Source organism: Chiloscyllium plagiosum, chromosome 5, assembly GCF_004010195.1.
Source record: "Chiloscyllium plagiosum isolate BGI_BamShark_2017 chromosome 5, ASM401019v2, whole genome shotgun sequence".
Classification (NCBI taxonomy): Eukaryota; Metazoa; Chordata; class Chondrichthyes; order Orectolobiformes; family Hemiscylliidae; genus Chiloscyllium; species Chiloscyllium plagiosum.
In genome coordinates this window covers 83,354,088-83,379,090 of record NC_057714.1, presented here as the reverse complement: position 1 = coordinate 83,379,090, position 25,003 = coordinate 83,354,088, and the positions used below count along the sequence as shown (strand labels likewise).

The window sequence follows — 25,003 nt, the reverse complement described above, 5'->3', positions numbered from 1 at the left end:
GATAGCACTGGAGGAATGTCAGAACAATTAAGTCGCAGATTCCTGGTGAGGTAGATTTCTACTGAATTCCCCCCAACCCTATCCTTGTTACAGTGAAGAGCTGGCTTCGATGGAGAATGTGCAACAGGAGAACAGTCAATCCATTAGTCATTTACATTATTTTGATTGTATTAAGGTATATGACCGGACGAAAGATGAAAATAAAACCTTCCCTGTGAAAATAAAAGCATGCCTGAGCACTCAATATGGAAGCAGATGTATTTATATGAGATTGGGATTGTTGAACTTGTTGTCTGTAAAACAATGATCAATCACTCTGTTTGTAACAACAGACAGATTGTTCAAATCTTTCAACAAATTAACTTCTCTTCGAGGAACACTTCATTCCCACAATCTGGAAATGTCCTTTTTAATGACCGGCTTTTACCGCCCTGTCAGAGGGTTCCGGTCAGTGGTACTTCCGGAATTGGTGGGCAGGATAACACAAACAAGGAGAAACAGTGTTTTGATTTGAAACTTGAGAAGAACATTACCTGCAAGGGATACGACGTGGCGGTCAAAAGCCTGAACAGCACTCATTAAGTTTCTGGCATGCACATTTCCCATTCACTCTCAGGCTGAGGAGGGGGCTGGCCGGGTGATTATAAACTCTTGGGGAGAAACTTGGTTTAGAACCATTGCTCGGAAGCTGACAGACACATCCACTCCCTGAGGTAAAATTTCTGTGCTACTTTTTCATTCTTAATCTTGAGATGTAGGTTCCCATGTCATTCATGTCAATGAAGGGATACTCTCCACACAATTATATGTTAGTTATAATTAAACCTGGCGGTTGGTTTGTGGATTTTTTTCATTAATTATAATTTTTTCCCTCATGTTTTCTCAGATAATAGAGGTTTGTGAAGCATGGTTTCAGCGTTGCCACTCCTGTTGCTACTAACGGGGCTCACTCTGGGACCCAGTCAAGGTTCCACCCCGGAGATATGCCGGGGTTTCTACTGCTACAGAGGTGCTAGCTCTGAGCGGGGCTGGCCGTGCCCCGGGGCTCACTGCCAGGGCAGATCATTCAGACCATCCCGGGGCAACTCGGCCAACATTCAGGACAGGGGGAGCCTGGCGTCCAGGGGCTACCAGAGAACGGGCGGCGGAGGGACGCCAGCTTCCAGACCCCCCACCGACCCCAACATCATCAGCCATGCCGTGAGAAAGCAGGAGAGCGCCGGCGACCCTCCTCCTGCCAACGGGGGGCTTTGCCCGGGGGGAGAGTGCCCGGGCAGACCGCCCACCTCCAACGAGACGAAGGAATGCAGAGGCATCGAGTGCAGGTTACCCCTGAGGAGCCGCCTGAAGCCCAAAGGCCGAGCTCAATGTGCTGGAGGTGGAGGGTACTGTCCTCCTGGTCCGGTTCAAGTAGAGGCAGAAGTTCTTGGGCAGTCCAGCCCCGTGCACATGCCTGACCGAGCCGCTCAGTACGTTGGAGAAATTCCTGACCTCAGCTATTCAACCACAGAGCTTGGAGGAGCAGCTTTGGGAGTTCAGCTAACATGTGACATAAAGCCAGGTAAAACCTGATGGAATTCATGCTTACTGATTTTAAAAATGTTATGAAATAAAGAAAACATTGCCCATTAAAGAAAATCTTAATAATGCGGTGGCCCTCACGATCTCAAAAAGTGCCTTACAGCCACAAAGAGTGATCTTTTGAAGTTATATTCTTCGTCAAATTCCTGGATAGGATTCAATTGGCCCTCTGCCACCAATAGCAAGAGCTACCAGACAATCTGTTTTGAGTGATGGAGCATGACACAATTATGAGCATGTTAGTTTTTCAACTGTCATTAAAATATTATTTCACATAACAGTGAAAGTATATCAACAGCTTTGAAAATGATGCAAACATTTTAGCTGCAAAGGAGAGTGGTGAGTGCAATCAGACATATTTATTTTGTTCCCTTTTAACAGAGAAGAAAATATACTTAAAAGATTTCACGAAAGATGCATTATTTCCCTTATGTCATATTTCAAGGACTGAATGCTAACTTTATGAAGTGCTTAGTGTACCCCACAGAGAGTCTGAGCACATTTTAAACCCACTCTTTCATCAAGCTCCAGATGGTGCTAAGTCTAACTTTAGGGCATTTTAGACTCAGACCAGGACCTTACTGAAGCAGCAGAAATAACAACCTCCGATTAGGCTGTATTCTCCTGCATAGCATCTGGGCTCAGGGTTCAAGCAGGAGTCACCTGAACTTTACCATTATGGTTTGTTCCTTGACCTGAATTTAATTAGGGCCTGGGCCTTGCAATGCAGCGCAAAACAATTGCCTTCTCAGTTTATTGCTTGGATAATAAAGCAGGGAATGGGAGAAGGGTCATCAAACTAGTCCTTCCGCAGGCTGTACACAATCCACTTTATCACACACTTCACCTGACCTACTTCATCTCCTGACAAACATTCTGCAGTTTTGCCTTCCCTCTCCTCCCTATGACAAATCAAATGAAACATCAAAATATCCAGATCATTTTCTAGCCTCTATTATTTACCCTTAACTGTTTGCTTTCCTTCTGTTGGAAAACTTTATTGAAATAGTTATTTACAATAGCTGAGAACAAAATTGCATCATCTGTACAATTTATGCTTCTCTGACAGTTTCAACAGCTCTTATATTGTATTAGTTTTCATATTATCTGTCTGCATTGGGTATGGTAAAAGGTCTATGCCAAATCTTTTCTTTTCATGTTTTCATGATTGTTAATATAAACCATGTTTTACGGACCTTCTGGAACTTATCCGGCACGAGTGCTGTGATTCAAATAAGAAAGATTTATAATTCAGGTTTAAGCTGTGCAACCAGTTCCGTATCTGGTGACATATTCAGTGTAATGGTCAGCTTCTTATGCCCATCCTTTTGTTCATAAGGAGCACAATTATGTATATTGAGATTATGGGATGTGGGATTTACAGTACTCAGTTAATTCCTCAACACGGTTTTCTTTGGGTTGGGTTTGGGGAGGTGTAGGGGATACGACTTCTATTATGCATGAGTGGCACTTCCACAGCTATACTAAGTTTTTGTTGACTTGGAGAATACCAGGTCATTTGCTACTGCGTTCTGAGATCTTCCTTCCTTACATGGCCTTCAGAAACAGTAGTAATGTGAGGAGGTGCAGAGAAAGTTTGTAGACACTATATACTGTCTCTCAGAACTGTGGATGTTATAAGCTGGAAAAGCTCAGCAGATCTGGCAGCATCTGTGAAGAGAAATCAGAGTTAAAGCTTTGGATCCGGTAACCCTCCCTCAGAAACATTTCTCACTGCCAACAGTCACGTGTAGCAGTAGACAAAAACTGGCCTGTTGTAGCCCAGTGAAATGGGGATGTTGTGCAGTGTACAAATGGCATGGATCACCAACCAAACTTTTCACCGTTCTCTGCTGTCATCTTGTTTTATTGCAAATGTTGTTTCAAAGGAGGATCAGCTAATGTTGCACACAAGTGGTTCCAATCACAACAAATATGATTCTGTGACTGAAATCAGCCTTTGGTTCTGTCTGATTTCTCTGAATTTTTTTAAAATTCAAATTGGTTCTCACAATATTTTATTGACTGACAGTCCACAGAAGTATCAAGAATTTGAGTGTGGTTTTGGTAAATATTACAATGAAGGAAAATGCCAGGTCCTGGACTGCATTTAAGACATGCCACACTAAAAGGCAAAGCATTTCCTGCAGGTAGCAGAACTGTCCCTGACAGTCTTAAGGGAAGTTTCAAAGCCTATGTTGAATGAATTGTTTGTAAACTGGAGGTGGCATTGTTAAGAAGGCCGATCCATTGTGAGATGCAGGTAGACAACCCTTTATCTGAAATCCCAAAGTCCGAAAAGTTCTGAAATCTGAAGTTTTTTTGTGAAGTTTTTTTCTCATTAACAAGGTTGTTTGGCGTGCAAACAGTTAACCCAATTCCACAACCACACGATGCGTGTCACTCAGATGCGGCATGTGGGGGCGTGGCTCAGCACTGGCAGACTTCAATTCTGTTTCAGGGCCTGATTCACTCAGTGCGTCTGCTATTCGGTAAGATTTTAAAAAATTTCACCATCAAACTATCACTTATTCTGAAATTTGAAAAATCTGAATTCTGAAAACCAGCTGGTCCGGAGCATTTTGGATAAAAGATTGTGCACCTGTACTGGTATGGCACTTGGGTTTAGAAGAAGTGCAAAGTGATCAGGTACTCTAGGTAGTGAAACATTGGAATCAGGTGTTATTCTGTTAAGGTCAATGTAGCTTGAGTATGAGGAGGAAAAAAAATGGAATTCCAAAGGGAAGAGCAGAGGGAATGGAAATGGAAATGAAAAGAAAGGACCTGGGAAACTATAATGAGAAATGCAAAGACATTAGTGAGGAAATACGGATATAAGCTTAAATGCAGTTTAAACATGAGATATCAGATGCTGGTGCAGGTTATGGTGGGGAGAACATAAGAACTAGGATCAGGAGTAGGCCATCAGGCGATTTGAGCCTGCTCTCCCATTCAAATTAGATCATGGCTGATCTTTTTGTGGCCTCAGCTCCACTTACCCACCCTCTCAATATAACCCTTAATGCTATTACAATTCAAAAAATTATCTATCTTCACTTTAAAAACGTTCAATGAGGAAGCCTCAATTACTTCACTGGGCAGGGAATTCCACAGATTTACACCGCTTTGGAAGAAGAAGTTTTTCCTCGATTCAGTCCCAAATCTGCTCCCCCTAATTTTCAGGCTGTGCACTCTTGTTCTAGTTTAACCTGCCAATAGAAAGATCCTCCCTGCTTTTATCTTATCTATTTCCTTCATAAATTCGTGGGCGGCACGGTGGCACAGTGGTTAGCACTGCTGCCTCGCAGCGCCAGAGACCCGGGTTCAATTCCCGCCTCAGGCGACTGACTGTGTGGAGTTTGCACGTTCTCCCCGTGTCTGCGTGGGTTTCCTCCGGGTGCTCCGGTTTCCTCCCACTATCCAAAGATGTGCAGGTCAGGTGAATTGGCCTTGCTAAATTGCCCGTAGTGTTAGGTAAGGGGCAGATGTAGGGGTGGGTTGCGCTTTGGTGGGTCGGTGTGGACTTGTTGGGCCGAAGGGCCTGTTTCTGTAATGTAATCTAAAAAATTTTTGTTTCTATAAGATACCCCCTCATTCATCTAAATTCCAATGAATACAATCACAGTTTACTCAGTCTCTCCTCGTAAGCCTACCCTCACAACTCCAGAAACAACCAAGTGAATTTCGTTTGCACTCCCTCCAGAGCCAGTTCATCCTTTCTCAAGTAAGGAGATCGAAACTGCATGCAGTACTCTGTGTGTGGCCTCACCAACAAGCTGTAACTTAACCTCTCTGCGCTTAAACTCAATCCCCTAGCAATGAAGGACAAAATTCCATTTGCCTTCATTACCTATTCCACCTGCAAACCAACCTTCTATGATTCATACACAAAGACACCCAGGTCCCTCTGCACAGTAGCGTGCTGCAATTTTTTTACCGTTCAAATAATAGTCCTTTTTACTGTTATTCATACCAAAATGGATGACTTCACATTTATTAACATTGTACTCCACCTGCCAGACCTGTGCCCACTCATTTAAACTATCTATATCCCTCTACAAACTTTCAGAATCCTCTGTACACTTTGCTGTACCACGCTTCTTCGTGTCATCCGCAAACTCTGACACACTACATGTGGTCCCCAAATCACCTATGTAAATTGTAAACAATTGTGGTCTCAACACTGATCTCTGAGGCACATCACTAGTCACTGATCATCACTGAAAGCACTCCTTTAACCCACTCTTTGCTTCCTGTTAGTTAACCAATCTTCTATCCATGCTAATACATTATCCGTAACGCCGTGCACCTTTTGTCTTATGCACAGCCTTTTGTGTGGCACCTTGTCGAATGTGAGTCTGAGGCATAATTTGAATTGCAGGAAGGCAATGTTTATGTTTACACAGACACTACCAAAATTTGAGTAATAGGATGAGGAAGCCTTCTGGTTCAGTTTTTCATAAGTAGTAGAGCAACTCCCTGGCTGTGATCTACTGGAAGTCACCTTTTGAGCCAAACATTTGATTAGGAAGTTTGCAGATGATACAAAAATTGGTGGAGTTGTGAATAATGTGGAAGGTTACCAAAGCATAGTTAGGATATAGATCAGTTGGAAAGTTAAGGGGAGAAATGGCAGATGGAGTTTAATTTGGTCAAGTGGACAATGCATTTTGGGAGGTCAAATGTAAGAGGAAGGTATACGGTAAATGTCAGGCCTCTCAGGAGCATTGCTATACAGAGGGGTCTTGGTGTGCAGGTCCGTAGCTCACTGAAAGTGACAACACAAGTGGATAAGGTGGCAAAGAAGGCATACCACATGCTTGGCTTCATTGGTCAGGGCATTGAGTATGAAAGGTGGGAAGTCACGTTGCAATTTTACAAAGCCTTATTTAGGCCATATTTAGATTATTATCTTCACTTCTGGTTGCCACATGTTTGGAAAGATTTGGAGACTTCGGAGAAGGTGCAAAAGAGGTTTACTAGGATGTTGCCTGGATTGACTATATAAGCTATAAGGAGACAAACGTCGATTGTTTTCACAAGAGTATTACAGGCTGAGTGGTGACCTGATGGAAGGAAATAAAATTGTGAGAGGTGTGATTGGATAGATAGTCAGAGTCTTCTTCCCAAAGTGGAAATGTCAGGTACTAGTTGGTTTAAGGTGGGAGGGGAAAAGTTTAAAGGAGATGTGCTTGGAATGTTTTTTACACAGAGAGCTTGGAATACACTGCTTGGGGAGGTGGTAGAAGCAGGTTTAATAGCAGTGTTTAAGAGGCATGTAGACAGATGGTAAAGAGGGATGTGGATCGTGTGCTGGTAGATGGGATTAGTTTAGAATTGCACCATGGTCAGTGCAGACATGTTGAGCTGAAGGGCATGTTTCTGCTCTGTACTGTTCTATATTCTGTATTTAACTACAACTAGGAGGTAAACACCGCTGTGATTACAGAAGAAATGCATAGATTAGATGAGAGCAATGAGGGGTTTTGTCTAAAGAGAATAAAGCATTTGCCATATAAAATATACACACACACACATGGATAAAAATATTCTTCAAATAAAGTATCCAAACCTATAACAATGCCAAGAGACAAGGTTAAAAATCACACAACAACAGGTGATAGTCCAACGGGTTTATTTGGAAGCACTAGCTTTCGGAGCGCTGTTATAACCACCTGATGAAGGAGCAACGCTATGAAAGCTAGTGCTTCCAATTAAACCTGTTGGACTATAACCTGTTGTTGTGTGATTTTTACCTTTGTCCACCTCAGTCCAGCACTGGCTCCTCCACATCATGAATATCAAGAGATACAGGAGTTACTCAAACTCTTACTGGAGAAGGTACCTGGTTTCCTTCCAGACAGTTCATTTGCCACACGCTGGATTTGTGAGCACAGTTATAGTTCATGATATTACAAGGGACAGTAACAACATGGAAACAAAATTGGCTGAGTGATTGGAAACAGCGTTATGATCAATGGATATTTTTCAAGCTGAAGGAAGGCTTGTAGTGGCATTCCCCAAGGAACAGTATTGAGATCCTTGTTTTTCCTGATATGGAACAACCTCAGTTCTTCAAACATCAATTATCCGAATTTCTGATTATCCTGAAAATGTGTGTAAGGTATGAGCAGGTGGGGAAAGTGTAAAGTTTAGGGTTGCTTGACAAAGGCTCAGTTAGTATGACTTCGACCAGATAGGAACTTGCATCAAACAATGAGGTGCTAGAGGCAAGAGTAGTGGTTTAGTGAGGTGAAGAACATCCATTGTGCAATGCCAGGTGGCTTAATCTTTACTGTTGATGCTCACTGATTGTACCGGTCACCTAATCATTATAGATGTTGCCATATTTGGATGCTACTGCCTGTAAGTGACTATATAATTCCTTAAGAATCTGTGGTTTGAGAGAAGACTGAGGACTCACGTCTTTGTGTACATGGGCGATCGCTGTCTCTCCATGGCTTGGAATAAAAGTAAAGAGGGTAGAGCCATACTGTGTCTCTGAATGTTTGCTTTGACTGATATGGGGATATGGAAACGGGACGACAATATTGGCGAGCCAGGTAGGACCAAATGAATAGTTACAATTGGGCAGTGTCAGCGATTATCCAAAATGCTGGTATCTTGAGACAGACGGGCCCACAAGGTAAGATTTTAAACCTCGATCCCTCTCGCTATTCCTGTGTGTCAAAAATGGCCCTCTTGTTCAATCGCTTTCCATTCTATGGACTCCTCGAACAGTAATTAGTTCAATCGAGAGTCACAGTTTCATAAACTTGCTGACAAACAGAGGTTCAAGTCCCCTGGTTTTTAATTGGGGTTTGAGTCCCCTGGGTTTTAAAAGGAGGTTAAAGTCCTTGGGTTTAATTGGGGTTCAAGTCCCCTGGGTTCAATTGGCGTTCAAATCCCCAGACATATAGAGTAAGAAAAGGAGTTCGAGTCCCCACGGTTAAAAGGGGTTAAAGTACTCTCGGTGAAAGGCGGTTAAAGTCCCCTAGAAAAAGGAGTTTTGGAGTCCTACAGACATAAGTTTTGAGGCTCAGGAGCATAAAAAAAATAAACAAAATTTGGTACTTTTTAAAGTTATCACCTTTACCCCCCACACCTCCCCTTAGAAGTACTTTTAGGATAACATGGCAACACTGGGAAAAGGGGGAGAAAGCCCGGATCCTGACAGTGAAGTAACTACCGGGGAAGCTTTGTTCAATTTTTTATTGTGGGAGTCTCAGTTTCTTGGCTGTGGACTTGACTTGGTGAGTCCCTCTTCGGGGGGAGGCGGGGGGGGGGGAAGGGAAGTGGCATGGACTGCGGCACCATTGGTCTGCTGCTCTTTTTATAAAAGTGTAATTTCATCGCGAGGATGCAAAAAAGAAGAGAAATTAATGTTGTACTAAAACTTTGGTCAAAAGAGGAAGTTTCAGTATGCCATACTGGAAATGTTTGACATTTAAATATATTGGTTTGTTAAAATACTGGTTCAGAAAAGTAACTGTTTTGCCTTATTTGAATCAGGATCTCAATTTAATGTGTTGTGTGCTATGTAATGGGGCATATTTTGTTTTTACATTAATATTATACAATATTATGTCCTTTTAACTTGTAACCTTAAACAAATTGGTTGAGGACCTTGACCCTGATCTGTTTGAAATTCTACAATACCTGTTTAAAAAAAACAATTGTGTCAGTAGTCATGCTTTAGCCAGATGAGAGCTTTGTATTAACATATCTTTGCTGTTTTTATTAATGCAGTATATTCACAAAAAGAAGAATGTATTTTAATTTTGTTTTGTTAAAATTTTAGAGAATATTAGAACTTGAGACTGAGCTGTTTAAGTTCTGTTAACTATAGTTAAGACTTCATTGACCCCCGTCATATTGCAAATGCAAAGAATGTTGATCTATACCAAAGTTGCCACAGTAATTCCCATTGTTTTATTTGGCAAGTTTCATTTGGAGAACATATTTTAAAATATTCAGCATTTGTTTCCCGCGAATATTTGAGATTTAAATCTGAACTGAAACTGCCTCTTCAATTGCTAAAGCACAGGAAACATTTTGTTGTTTTCTTGCTGTTCCAGATTTTTGAAATAGTTTTCCTGACAGCTTTACATTATCCAAGTATTAATATGTTAAAGGAACATAATTTTTTAAATAACCTGAATGAGGTCCTCTGAGGGTATGATTTTAGGACCATTGATTGTTGTTTATAAATGACTGAATTATTTAGGCAGTACAATTTAGAAGTTGTGGACTGTATAAAACTTGATAATGTCATAAGTAGTGAACAGAGTAACAGACTTCAAGATGACTGAGAATGTTAAAATAGGCAGACACAATTTAGTGTAGCTAAATGGGTGACTGTCTTCGTACTGATAACTACCTTGGCAAGGAAGGAATGGCAGAGGAAATGCAAAAATACTTTCAGCAGCTAACATGGTCTCTTGAGTTTCTCCATTTACAGGTAAAGCACACCTTCGGACCACCACCCACCCCTCCACAACTTGATCCAACGGATTCAATCAGCTCCCCAGTCATGAGCACAAAAAAATGAAGAAGTGAACAACAGTGAAGAGGAGGGCTGTATGCCTTTTGTCCGTTGCCTTCCGATGGACATTAAACCACATGAGCTTTACCATCTCTTTTCATCATTTAAAGGGTATGAAAGTTCACTGATCAAGCTAACATCACAACAGCCAGTTAGCTTTGTTACATTTGACAGCAGAGTGGGAGCAGAAGAAGCAAAGAATACTGCATTCACTTCTCCTGCACTCGCAGCTCCTGCACTGCACGCTCAGATGTGCTGGTATCCTCCATCTGAAGCATCTCTGCAAGGATGGAAATCTTGTCAGTTTTGTTAAGTATTTAACTGCCCTTATCCAAGAATTCAGATTTCGCCATGGAATGGTGTGCAAGGACAGACTGGATTTTGTTTTCAGGTTGGACTTTAATGAAGGAGAGCTTGGATAACTGGCCCATTTCCACTCAACTTGGAGGGTGTGGAGTGATCACAAATGACTGTGGATTTAAAAACATTACTGGTAAACTTTTTTTCCATATGGGAGGATACTGCAGATCTCACCTACTGCATGGACTACTAATTTTTGTTGCTATAATCATTTTATGCTGTATGTCAATAACGTGCTTAAATACTGGCTGTCAGAGTCTTAATTGAATTGAATTGAATTTATTGTCAGGTGTACCGAGGCACAGTGAAATGCTTTGTCTTGCGAGCAATACAGGTAAATCACATAGTTAAGTAGCATAGATAGTAAATAATAGGTAAACAGTGGCAAAAACATAAACACAGGTACAGGCGAATGTTAAGAGTTTGTGAGTCCATTCAGTATCCTAACAACAGTAGGGTAGAAACTGTTGCAAAACCGGCTGGTGCATGTGTCCAGGCTTCTGTAGGTTCTCCCCGATGGTAAAGGTCATAGAAAAGCATTGCCAGGGTGGGATGGATCTTTGCGAATGCTGGCGGCCTTTCCTTGACAGTGGGCCTGGTAGATGGATTCTGTAGATGGGAGGTTGGCCTTTGTGATTGTTCGGGCTGAGTTCACCACTCTCTGCAATCGTCTCCAATCTTGAATGGTACAGTTGCCATACCAGGTAGTGATACATCCAGACAGAATGCTCGCGATGGCACACCTAAAATGTTGGTAAGGGTACTTGTCATCTTGCCAAATATCCTCAGCTGTCTGAGGAAGAAGAGAGGGTGTTGGGCCTTTATAACCAGTGCGTCCACATGAAGAGTCAAAGAAAGCTTGTTGTGGATGACCAGTCCCAGGAGCTTGACACTCTCCACTCGTTCCACTTCTGTGCTGTTAATGTGTAGGGGGGCATGAATAACATCCCGCTGAAAGTCAATAATGAGTTCCTTGGTTTTGCTGGCATTGAGAGCTAGGTTGTTCAGTGCACCATTTTTCCACCTCCCATCTGTAGTCTGTTTCGTCGCCATCTGAGATTCGACTGACTATGGTGGTGTCATCAACGAACTTGTAAATGGCATTAGTCCGGTATTTGACGATGCAGTCATGGATATACAGTGAGTACAGTAGGAGTACAGAATGCATCCCTGGGGTGTTCTAGTGTTGAGTGTTAGTGATGATGAAATATTGTCCCCAATCTTCACTGATTGTGGCATGTGGGTCAGAAAACTGAGGATCCAGCTGCAGAGAATGGGGCTTTTCTGAAATTACTAAGTTTTTGAATCAGTCGCAAGCGGGTAATAGTGTTAAAGGCTGAACTGTAGTCAATGAGTAGGATTCTTATCTAGCTGTTCTTGGTGTCAAGATGATCTAGGGAGGAATGAAGGACACGTGATATGGCATCTGATGTGGATCTTTTGGTCCGATGGGCAAATTAGGGTGGGTCAAGAGTAGTGGGGAGGCAGGAGCTGATTAATGCCTTGACCAGCCTTTCAAAGCCGATCATGACAACCGAAGTTAGGGCCACTGGACGGGGTGTCAAGATGATCTAGGGAGGAATGAAGGACAAGTGATATGGCATCTGATGTGGATCTTTTGGTCCGATGGGCAAATTAGGGTGGGTCAAGAGTAGTGGGGAGGCTGGAGCTGATTAATGCCTTGACCAGCCTTTCAAAGCCGATCATGACAACCGAAGTTAGGGTCACTGGACGGTAGTCATTGAGACATGCTGCACAGGGCTGATGTTGGCCCTCTTGAAACAGGCAAGGACAGTGACCTGCCGCAGGGAGAGGTTAAAGATGTCCAAGAAAACCTCTGCCAGTTGATCTGTGCATGCTCTGAATGCACGGCCTAGTACTCCGTCTGGTCCCATCACTTTCCTTGGATTCACATGAAGGAAAACTGATCCGACCTCTGACTCAGTGACTATTGGGATAGGTTCTTCAGGACTTGTTGATAGGTGTTACCTCTCCGCTGAAATTCTGCTCAAAGCAGCATAGAAGGTGTTGAGTTGATCTGGGAAGGATTTGTCATTGTCTGCTATCTTGCACTGTCTTTTTTAGAACCTGTGATATCATTCAGCCCTTGCCATAGTCGCCGGGTGTCTGTCTGGGTCTCTAGTTTGGATCGGTCTTGATCCTTGGCTGTCTTAATGGCTCTGCGAAAGTCATACTTGGATTCTGTATATTAGAGTGGGTCTCCTGATCTGAAGGCGTCACGCCTGGTTTTTAGCAGGTTCTGTATGTCCTGGTTCCTCCAGACTTTCCTGTTGAGGAACACCCGGATTGACTTCCTCGGTCTGCAGTCCTCCACACACTTGCTGATAAAGTCTGTGACGGTGGTCACGTACTTGTCCAAGGTACCTGTGGACTGTTTGAACTTGGCCCACTCAGCCGATTCCAGACAGCATTGGCGTTGATCCTCTGCCTCCTCCGACCAGCACTGGACATGTATCTGCGAAGGGCTCTCCTGCTTGAGCTTTTGCCTGTAAGCTGGGAGAAGCACAGCATTGTAGTTAGAGTTCCTGAAATGAGGGCGGGGGACAGAGCTGTGGGCATCTTTCACAGTGGTGTAGCAGTGGCCTAAAATGTTTGGGCCCCTGATGGGGCAGGTAATGTTCTGGTGGTACTTGGGCAACACCTTCCTTACATATTAGATTACTTACAGTGAGGAAACAGGCCCTTCGGCCCAACAAGTCCACACCGACCCCGCCGAAGCGCAACCCACCCAGACCCCTTCACCTAACACTACGGGCAATTTAGCATGGCCAATTCACCAACCCACACATTTTTGGACTGTGGCAGGAAACTGGAGCACCCGGAGGAAACCCACACAGACACGGGGAGAATGTGCAAACTCCACACAGTCAGTCGCCTGACTGAAGTTGCCAGTCACAATAAACAGGGCCTCGGGGTATTCCATCTCCAGAGTGTTAGTGGTGGAGCAGAGCATATCCAGAGCTTCCGCAACCTTTGCTTGTGGTGGTGTGTACAAAGCAGTTAGCATAGCAGCAATAAATTCCTGTGGTAGATAGAAGGGGCGGCATTTGGGGAGCAATGGCTGCCCAGGGTTGCAATGTCCGTGCACCACATGTTGTTGATTGAAAAGCAAACCCCTTTGTCTTACCCGAGGACGCTGTGCAGTCCATACAATGGATAGAAAAACCATCAGCCTAAAGTACGCAATCGGGAATCGATGGGTTGAGCCAGGTTTCTGTGAAGCAGAGTGTGCAGCAGTCCCGCACTTCATGCCGGACGCTGAGCCTTGATCTGAGTTTGTCCATCTTGTTCTCCAGAGGTTGTACATTTGCTCGGAGCAAGCTAAGAAGGGGGCTCTTCCTAGACTACTTAGTCTTACTAGCAGGCCAGAACGCTTACCCCGCTTCCTTACAGGTTTCTTACATTTGAGTGGTTTGGTGGAGTGGATTCTGACTGCTACCAGTTAAGTGATCCTTCCTCAGACCCTGTGGAGCAGGTAGGTGTACTTTTGCAGAGGGTCTGCTTAGGATCCAGTGTAGCAGGTAATTTACTGTATTTTTTTTAACCGGAGGGAGTGTGCTTAGGACCCAGTGGAGAAGGTAAGTTTCTGCTTGTGTTCCAATTTGTCCAGTTAGTTCCTGGTTTCAGTTGCCATGGATTTGCTGCTTCAGGTCCATCCACGTTTTTTACAGAGGTGTTTGGGCTGCTCTCCAGGTAAGTTCTGATAGATTTCATGTCAGGCAGGTGTCTTATGGGGCCGGAAGCGTTTCGTGTCGGTTCTCTTTCCTGGGGAAGTATCTCGGGTCCTCCATTTTCCGGCAGGCCCCAAGTCTGGGGCACGCGTAGGTTGCCTCCGGCAGGCCTGGCTTTTTTCCAGGCTGGTCAGATGGGTCGTGGGCACCACATAGTCTGCTGCCTTCTTCCAGTAAGCTGGCTTTGAGGATTGGAGGAGCTTTAAACCTGTAAGTTTAGATAAAACAGAGTTATTTGTAATTTTTAAAAGCATGCTATTAAGTTTAGAGAGTGTAGAACAATTGGAGGAAATAAGAAACTCAGATCTGCACGCAGGAGTTTGCAAGGAGTTGACCATATCCGGCGCCATCTTGCTACTAGCTTATGAAAGCTGGTAGTGTCATCAAGATGGTTATCATGAAATGATAAAAGGAGGGAATGAGAAAGTGTATAAGGTATGAGCAGACAGGGAAAGAGTTAAGTTTAGGGTTGCTTGACAAAGGCTCAGCTAGCATGACTTTGACCAGATAAGAACTTGCAGTAAACAATGAGCTGCTGGAGGCAAAGATAGTGTTTTAACGAGGTAAAGAACATCCATTGTGTAATGCCAGATGGCTTAATCTTTACTGTTGATGCTTGCTGATTGTATGCTTACCCAATCAATATCGATGTTGCCTTATTTGGATGCTGCTGCCTATAAGTGACTATATAATTCCTTAAGAATCTGTTCGAAAGAAGACCCTGAACTCATGTCTTTGTCTACATGGGCGATTGCTGTCTCTCCAGGGCTTGGAATAAAGATAAAGAAGGTAGAGCCATACTGTGTCTCTGAGTATTTGCTTCGACTGTTACAGAAATAGGACGACAATCCGAACAAGATCTCAAGGTCCTGTAAAACCATTATCTGTTATCCAAACAATCAGTTATCCAAGCAATCAGTTATCTGAACAAAATACTTCCCTCCTGTCTCGTTTGGATAATCAAGGAGCTTCTGTATATTGTTAATGATCTGGATTTTGATGTACAAGCAAAAATTTCAAAGTTTGCAGATGACAAATTTTACAATAATTGTAAACTTTGAGGAGGACAGTGTGGAACTCCAAAAGATGTTGACAAGTTACAGAAGTGAATCGGTGGCAGTTAGTCAATGCAGAACAGTCTGAAGTAATGCACCTTGGCAGAAAGGAGTGAAAGACAGTGAAAAATAGGGCTACAGTTTTAAAAGCGGCGCAGGAGTAGAGGGATCTTGACATATATGTGTACAGATCATTGAATGTGGAGAGAGAGATGGAGAGAGCTGTTAATAAAGCATAGTGTCCTCAGCTTTATTAATAGTGACATGGAGTATAAGGCAAAGAGGTAATATAGAATGTGAATGACACAGTTGTTAGACCCAAACTGGAGTATTTTGTATAGTTGTGGGAACACATTATAAGAAAGATCTGAATGCTTTGAAGAGAGTGTAGAAAAACCTTACAAGTATATTTTCTGGAATGAGAGACTTCATTGACGAAGATGGACTTAAGACATTTCGGATAGTTCTCCTTGGATCTCTCCTTGAGAGGAGATCTAACAGAGCTTGTCAAAATCATGAGAGTGTTGTTAGAGTAGATAGGAAGAAGCTGTTCACACTTGTAGAAGGAACAAGAGGGCATAGATTTACTGAAAATGTGCAAATGAAAGAAGATATTTTCAAACAATGAATAGTTTGTTAGGGTATGGAATGCACTGCCTGGGCATGTGATGGAGGCTTGTTAAACTGAGGCATTCAAGAGAGAATTGGGTGATTATTTGGATAGAAACAGAATACAAGAGGTGTGGGGATAAAATAGGAGATTCACAGTAGGTAATGATGCTCTTTTGAAGAGCTGGCAGAGGCACGATGGGCCAAATAGCATCCTTTTGTGCCATTACAACTCTGTGATTCTGTGAAAGCCAAAGTGTTTATAAATGGAATAGGTGGATATAATATTCTATTCCATTCTGTAAAGTCTAATCCAAGTGTGCCTTGTTGTTTAGCCTAGTTGTAGTCAGGTTAGTTAAGAAATTACCTCTGCATGGAGTTGATTTACTCTTGAGAAATGATTTAGCAGGAGTGAAGATTGTAGCTGCGCCTGTAATCACAGAAAATGCAGTTGAGCATAACGAGACAGAACAGTTGCAAGATAGATGGAGGAACAGGTAGTTGAGAAAGTAGCAAGGCGGCAGAAGGAATTGCACAGGCAAGAAGAGTGGGCAAAAAAAGTAGCAGATGGAATGCATTGTAGGAAAATGTGAGGTAATGCACTTTAGTAGGAAGATGGGAGAAATAGACTAGTTTCTATATGAGGATAGGTTTTGAAAATCTGAAGCACAAAATGACTTGGGAGTCCGAGTTCAGGATTCTTCTCTGAAGGTTAATGTGTAGGTTCATTTGGAAGTTAAGAAAGCAAATACAATGTGACCATTTATTTCTAGAGGGTTAGAGCAGGATTGTAAAAGACTTCTGAGATTGTAAAAGACTCATTTGCAATTTTGTGAGCTGTTTTGGGCCCCGTATCTAAGGAAGGATGGGGTCTAGAGAAGGTTTACAAAAATGATCCTGAGGATGAAGAACTTGTCATATGAAGAGCGATTGAGGACTCTGGGTGTGAAATTTATGGAGTCCAGACGGATGAAGGGAGAGCTGATAGAATGCTGATAGGTCTGGATAGACTGGATGTGGATAAGATATTTCCACTTAGCAGGAGAGTCTAGGACGCGAGGGCACAGCCTCAGAGTGAAGGGACGACCCTTTAGACCTGAGATAAGGAGGAATTTCTTTAGCCAGAGGGTGGTGAATCTGTGGAACTCATTGCTGCAGAGGGCTGTGGAGGCCAAATCATTGAGTGTATTTAAGGCAGAGATAGATCAGTTCTTGATTCGTATGGAGAGATGGCAGGAGAATAGGGTTGAGCAATATATCAGCCATGATCAATTGGTGGAGCAGACTCGATGGGCTGAAAAGCTTAACTATGCTCCCATATCTTATGAGCTTTTAATATTAAGAACAGTTTACAGGTATTTCTTCATCATGTGTAGTGGCCAGAGCAATGTCCTAGCAAAGTTTACCACCAGAGGTCACTGTGTAGTGATTGTAATGAGTCAGGTGGACCTCATAGAAGATGAGTTCTCTGACTGGACCAGATTAATACCTCAATCAGGGGGCCCCTCAATCAAGTAAGGACAAGAATGTCAGACATGCTATTCACTCTTCAAGCTAGCTCTAAGGGAGCTGGATCCGTGTTAAGACTTAGTGTGTAAATAAAGGCTGACTTGGTGACTGGTTTCCAGCCTCTGGAGTTATTTGAGTGGTGACAAGAGCAAAGCATGCTGCTGAAACCATTTGCTCACAACAGTTGTCTTTGAGTTGGGGGTAAGCATTTCTGGCATCCTGCCATTATTTGGGAAGCTTGACCTATTCAATCTTACTCTCAAAGACTGGGCCCAGTGTGGAAAGTATGATTTTTTTTCTGGGCAAATGACATTGGGGCAAGTGGAAAGTAATAAATAATTTTCCTGACATCTAGTGGGCCAACAGCTTTTCAGTTATTTGGAGGCTAACTTTCTCTGAGGCACCAGATACTAAATTCTTTCAAATGTTAATGGATTTATTAAGGAATATCACAACCCTAAGCTTCCTTTTAATTCTGAGACACTATCAGTTCACTTGGCAATTTAAGAAGCTGGGGAATCCATATTGGATACTTGACTAGATTAAGATGTCTAGCTAAGGCATGTGATTTTGGTTTAACCCTTAATGAGATGCAGAGAGATTGTTTGGTATGTGGGATTAATGATGTAACCATGCAAAAGCACCTACTAGCTGAAGCCCAACTGGACTTCAAAGAGGTACTACAACTAGCCTTGGCGTGGGAAAATGTGGCAAGTGGAGCATATAAATTGCAGAGTGTTCCAATGGAAGTGGACACTCCACAGCCTGTCCAGTTGATCTTGGGGACCACCACTTGAGTGAAGGCAATTACATAGCCTCACTCAGGACGTATCCTGAACAGAGGGTCTCGAGGTTATCCCCCCGCAAAACCCCAAAACAAAACAAAGCCAAGCCTCAGCCAAACAGTTAACATTTTCTTCAGGATCCAGGCTGGCCAGCCATTTTAGTCTGGTATGTGGACTCAAGACAGCAAAAGAGTCTCACAAGACCGAAATTGAGTAAGATGACTTATAGGCCACTCTCCAGGAGAGTACACACCATGGAAAATTCAACTACATTTGGTGTGGAACATATTTAGATTTTATTGTCACATGTACTCAAGTACAGAAGTGCAGGAGTACGGTGAGGATTGTATAATGTCACCACATAAGGCGCTGTCTTAGTTACATTGCTTAGCAACAGCCAAATCAGAACCAATCACAATAAATATCTGGTAGGTTCATCACTGGAGGAATATAAACAAACAGTTAACTGTTTTTTGCAGCAGGATAAATACCCAATAGAAAATTTACACACAAAGCTGGGGGGGGGGCGGCACTGTCCTTCACAAAGCCAGACATGAGCCATCCTTACTTGCAATTGTAGTTAGGTGAGGATTCCTAGATGTATGCTACATTTAATACCCATAAGGGTTTGTACCAATATACGAGACTGCCTTGTGGGGTATTGTTAGCCTGTGCAATTCTTCGGCGGACAATGGAGAACACTTTACAAGGTCAACTCCAGGTTGCCATTTATCTAGATGATGTGCTAATAGCAGAGAAGACCACTGAGGAGCATTGAGAGAATTGATCATAGTCCTTAGATGTTTCTCCTGGATGGGTGTATGTCTTAGAAGGGAAAAATGTGCGTTCCAGACACCCCAAATGAACTACTTGGGCTACAGAGTTAACAAGATTGGGTTACACCCATTGGAAGATACAGTGAGGGCCATCAAAGGCATCCGGCTCCCATGTCTTTACTGGAACTTAGGTCTTTCCTCGGGTTGGTGAATTATTACGGAAAGTTCATACATAAACTGGCCTCCATCCTGGTACCTTTTGTATCAACTCTTAAAGAGTCAGCCTGGAAAATGGTCATGTTTCCCAGGCTTTCAGGAAAATGAAGAAAGAGCCATCATCCTTGAAGGTGTTGGCACTATGACCCCAAGCAAGATCTGGTATTGACATGCAGTGCCTCCCCGTATGGCATTGAGGTAATGTTAGGTGCCCAATCGAGAGAAACACTCAGTAGCATATGCATCTGGGTCTTTGGCTAAGGCAGAGCAGAAATATGCCCAGATAGCGAAGGAAGGTTTGGCGGTCATATTTGGAGTCAGGAAGTTTCAAAAATACATTTACAGATGTAAATGTGTAATGCTAATGCACCACAAACTCCTACTAGGTCTACTTAAGGAGTGCTGCCCATAGTTCAGGCTGAATTCAGCATTGGGCTCAAATTCTAAGTACATATAATTACAAGTTGCAACACCATCTAGGAAACCAGGTAACAAATGCAGATACATTGAGCTGCCTCCCACTGGCAGATCACCACTGATGGTATCGCCACTGGAAGAGTTCGTAATGGTTTTAAATGTTCTGGACAGACTTTGGACGTAGAAAGATCTGGTCCTGGCAAAACTGAAACAGCTGGCGGTAATGGGAGAAAACCAAAATTAAAACATTTTTGGATCTGGAAAGACCTGGTCACAGTAGAGGATGGCATACTAATATGGGAGAAGGAGTGATTGTCCCTAGCAAAGGTTGAAACTTTATTGCTGGAACAGCACAGCAGGTCAGGCAGCATCCAGGGAACAGGAGATTTGACGTTTCGGGCACAGGCCCTTCTTCAGGAATATCAGGAGATTCGAAGTTTCGGCCGCAGGCCCGTCTTCAGGATGAAGGGCCTGTGCCCGCAACGTCGAATCTCCTGTTCCCTGGGTGCTGCCTGGCCTGCTGTGCTGTTCCAGCAATAAAGTTTCAACTTTGATCTCCAGCATCTGCAGACCTCACTTTCTCCTAGCAAAGGTCACCACCAGAAACTCTGAACTCCACTAGGGTCATCCAGGGGTTTCCAAAATTAAGGTGCTGGCCTCAAGTTATGTCTCATGGCCAGGGTTGGATGCAGACATAGCTGCATTTTTGGGGCAGTGCCCAGAGTGCCAACAAAGATAAAAATTCCTGCTAGCAGCTCCCCCTCGTTTGTGGGAATGGCTGAGTAAACCCTGGACTCGGTTACATGTTGACTGTGCAGCTCCTTTCATTGGCTGAACGTTCTTAGGCATTGTAGATGCCCACTCAAAGTGGCTGGATGTAATCGAGCTTTCAGGGAAGGGTTCATTCATCAAACATGGGAATGATAGAAAAACTGTGTACATCTTTCACAATACACAGATTCTCGGAAGGGTTGATCACAAATAATGGGCCATCGTTTACCAGCAAGGAATTCGAGTAGCCATCCATCCATCCATCTAATACCCTGGCGGAAAGAGTAATCCAAGCTTTAAAGGCAGGCTTAAAGAAACAGCCGAAAGAGCTGTGGATGCTGTAAATCAAAAACCGAAATTGCTGGAAAAGCTCAGAAGGTCTCGCAGCATCTGTGGAGAGAAATCAGAGTTAGAGTTTTGGGTCAGGTGACCCTTTCTTAGAGCTGATAGTAGCCAGGAAAACATTGGTTTATACGTAGAAGATAGTGTAGGGGGAGGGGGTAAGGAGTAAACAACCGGTAGGGATAGAGGCTAGAGAGAGAGAGAGAAAACAGTTGGACAGACAAAGGATCTGGCGAGGAAGCTGAATAACTATTAACATGGACTGTTAGTGGCTAATGATGGGTTGTGTGTAATAGCAGACTATACGATAACAAGGCCTGTTGTGTGTGGGGGTTGGGGAAGGTACATGGAGAGCTCAAGCTCTAAAATTATTGAACTCAATATTGAATCCAGGAGGCTACAGGATCCCCTTGTGGAAAACGAGGTGCTGTTTTTCCAGCTTGTGCTGACCTTTGCGGGAGCACTGCAGCAAGCCTGAGACAGATGTTGGTTAGAGAACAGGGTAGAGTGTTAAAGTGACAGGAAGCCTTTTTGCAGGTAGAACATTTTTGCAGTCACACAGTCTATGCTTCGTTTCCCCAAATGTAGAGGAGACCACATTGTGAGCAGTGAATGCAGTAGATTAGATTGTGAGAAGTACTGGTAGAGTTCTGCTTCACCTGGAAAGTGTGTTTGGGCCCTTGGATATTGAGGATGGAGGAGTGAATGATCAGCAGAAGGTACCGTGAGGCTGTGGGGGAGTGTTGAGGGTGAAGGAAGTGTGTCCTGCAGGGAACGATCTGTGAAGAAGGCAGACAAGGGAGGCGAGGGAAATAAATGTCTGGTGGTGGCATCTCATTGGAGGTGACAGAAATGGTGGCTAATGATCTTCTGGAGGTGGATGCTGGTGGAATGGTAGGTGAGGACAAGAGGGATCGTATTGCTGTTGTGGGAGGGAAAAGTGAGGGCCAAAGTGCAGGAGATGGGTCAGTTCAGTTGAGGGCTCAGTCAACAACTGTGCTGGGAAATCCTCAGCTGAGGAAGAAGGTGGACATTTGGGAGGTTCCCTGGTCGAAGTTGGCATCCTCGGAACAAATGTACCGGAGGTGGAGGAACTGAGAGAATGGAATGGAATCATTACAGGAAGCAGGGTGCACAGATGTATATTCCAGGTAACTGTGGGAATCATTAGGTTTGTAGTGGATATTGGTAGTCAGTCTATCCCCAGAAATGGAAAAAGATGTTGAGGAAGGGTAGGGTCAGTGATGGACCAGGTTAAGGTGAGGGCGATGTGGAAATTGGAAGCAAAATTGATACACCCTTTACAATTCTGAACCTGTGAGGGAGGCAGCACCGATGATATCATCGACATACTGGAGAAGGAGTTGTGGGTGGGTGTGGAATAGGACTGGAACAAGGAATGTTCCACATACCCCACAAAGAGACAGGTATCCATGGCCACCCCTTTGACCTGAAGAAAATGAGAGGAGTTAAAGAGAAATTGTTCAGAGTGAGGACCAGCTCAGCTAGGCGGAGGAGGGTGGTGGTGGATGGGGATGGTTCAGGCCTTTGTTCCAGGAAGAAGCAGAGAGCCCTGACACCATCCTGGTTGGGGATGGATGTGTAAAGGGATTGCATGTATATGGTAAAGAAGAGATAGCTGGAGACTGCAAACTGGAAATTCCAAAACTGGCATAAAATGTCATTAGTTTCCTTGTTGCTGCAGGTGTTTGACAAGGTATTTGCTGAAACTTGTTTTCACAGCCATATCACATTTGTCAAAGTAGCTGAAGTACACCAATAGTGTTAGGTTTGACATGGTTTAGAAACTATTACAGAAGATCATAGAAAGTTAAATTCATTCATGAAGACAGATTTGTACCTGATTCCACAGTTAAAATGTATACTTGATAGGTGTAGAGGTGCCTCATTCCTTTCTAAGTTTAATCTATTGAAGGGGTACTGGCAGTTGCTATTAACGTCAAGGGCTAAAGAAATATCCAAGCCCCTGTTGGTGAACTTTGAAAGGAGGTTGGAAAATTCACGTAGCTGAGACCAAAGTTAAGTGTGTACATTGTCACCCACTCCATGAAAGTTCAGGGATCAGAAACTCTGAGGAGTGGCAATTAATTTTTGTTGCTTCCTGGCTGGAGAAGAACTGTGTAATACAACAAAAATGGAAGATTTTTGGTTATGCTTGAAGTGAAATGGGGAACAATTATCTCCTTAATTTGCTTGAGGTGCAATTCGTCTACGAAAATAAAATAATGTTCAGTCAGTAGTCTTTTTAAGATTGTCATTTGTGATGGTAAAATTACTCAAACATAATCTTGATTTGTCATTGAGCTGACAGCAGAAAATTTGAATTCCTCTATTTAAAAAGTTATTTGTTACTGCAGAAATTGTAACAATTCTGATAGCTGAAGTTCCTGCATGTTATTAAAATAAGTGTAAGAATTCCACTATGTCTGAGTCTTTTTGGGAACCAAAATGTTGGTACCATTGCTCTTCTAAACACTGGTCTATCCAAACCAAACACCATCTCCAGATAAAGGGCTTTTGCCCGAAACGTCGATTTCGCTGCTCCTCGGATGCTGCCTGAACTGCTGTGCTCTTCCAGCAACACTAATCCAGAATCTGGTTTCCAGCATCTGCAGTCATTGTTTTTACCATCTCCATTTAACTGAATACATAATGTGCACATTGGCCTGATAACAGGACTATCATATAATGCAGTATGAAATTTTAGACATTTTAACTATTGAAAGGTGGTACCAGTATTGTGCCATCTACATAGATGCATGGATATGTAGCAACTCTCCATCCTGTTAAAGATTGGTGTAGTCCAGCTCAGGGCCTTCCTACACTACTGTAGGAAGTAGTAACTTTGTGTATGAAACTGTGTTAATGGGTATGATTGTAAAACTCTGTTATTTCACTTTTTAGATTGGAATCAATCTAAACTTCAGGTCATAGACAGAGAACACAGGGGGCTAACACCTTCAACATATTGTCTAGCTATCACCATTGTTAACAGCTAACCCGAGAATGCAACTTTTTAAAAAAAAGGGTTTTGTGATTTACACATGAAAGAAGTGAAACTATCACTGTATTCTAACAGATGAAAGGCTTAACAGACAATCAATTTTTCAATGTATAATTTCAGTTACATCACACTGCAAATTTTTGCTATAAATTCTAATGTTACGATCGAGCCCTCCGCAATCACCTGATGAAGGAGCGTCGCTCCGAAAGCTAGTGTGCTTCCAATTAAACCTGTTGGACTATAACCTGGTGTTGTGTGATTTTTAACTGTGTTAATGGGGTCAGGGACTGCAAGGCATAGAATAAAATTTTGGTTTCCTTGTTTAAGGAAGGCTATATTTGCTTTGGCAGTTGAAGATTCACTAAGTTGATTCGTGGAATGAAGAGATTGTTTTGTAAGGAAGTATTGAGCAAGTTATACCTAAATTCAATGGCGTTGAGATGAATGAGGGGCAGTTATGAGAAGGAGCCAGATAAGATTTGTGTTGAGAGAATGTCTCACTTAGTGGGGGAATGGCGGGAAATGTACTTGGCACATTGTCAATCCTTTGTTCTGATAGCTTTAGAAATTGATGATTTAAAGGATAGTTCAGACTTCTTGTTGAAAGTATGACATTTCAGCATTTCAGGTTCTATAAAAGAACTCTGTATCAAGGCTTGAAGAACACAATGCTCAGTAAGCACTTTTTTTTTTATCCCATGGTAACTTACACTTTCAACAACTGAAAAGAGTTTTCCTTTTTCTACTTATATTGACATCTGTAAACCCCAATTTTGCTCAGTCTCCCAAGCAGATCTTCAATGTCTTTGAATTAACCCAAAGTGATTCACGTCTCCTGGGAATTTACTGAGATAAACAGATTCTTGAACTATAGATTAACAGGTTTTGAGGTATGGACAGGAAAGTGTCATCAGGTAGATCAGACCAGCAATGATTTCATTGAATGATGGAGCAGGCTCAAATCTTTATGTCCTATTCTTCCTGTTTTTATGTTATGTTCAGAATGAAATCCCAACATTGGGCAGCACAGCAGCTCAGTGGTTAGCACTGCTGCCTCACAGCACTAGGGACCTGGGTTCAATTCCTGCCTTGGGCAATTGTCTGTGTGGAGTTTGCACATTCTTCCCGTGTCTGCATGGGTTTCCTCCCACAGTCCAATGATGTGCAGGTTAGGTGAATTAGGTAAAAACAATGACTGCAGATGCTGGAAACCAGATTCTGGATCAGTGGTGCTGGAAGAGCACAGCAATTCAGGCAGCA

At 43.0% G+C, this 25,003-nt stretch overlaps 1 protein-coding gene across 1 annotated transcript in view; it reads left to right on the top strand.

The window, feature by feature from the left end:
• The first annotated feature begins 453 nt into the window (after window positions 1-453).
• Window positions 454-25,003, top strand: part of nell3 (NELL (neural EGFL like) family member 3) — a 51,124-nt gene continuing 26,574 nt past the window's right edge. The window contains exons 1-2 of the mRNA XM_043690486.1: window positions 454-713; window positions 887-1,561. Coding sequence (XP_043546421.1) covers window positions 907-1,561 — 655 coding nt within the window. The 5' untranslated portion in view covers window positions 454-713; window positions 887-906. The remainder of the gene's footprint in view (window positions 714-886; window positions 1,562-25,003) is intronic.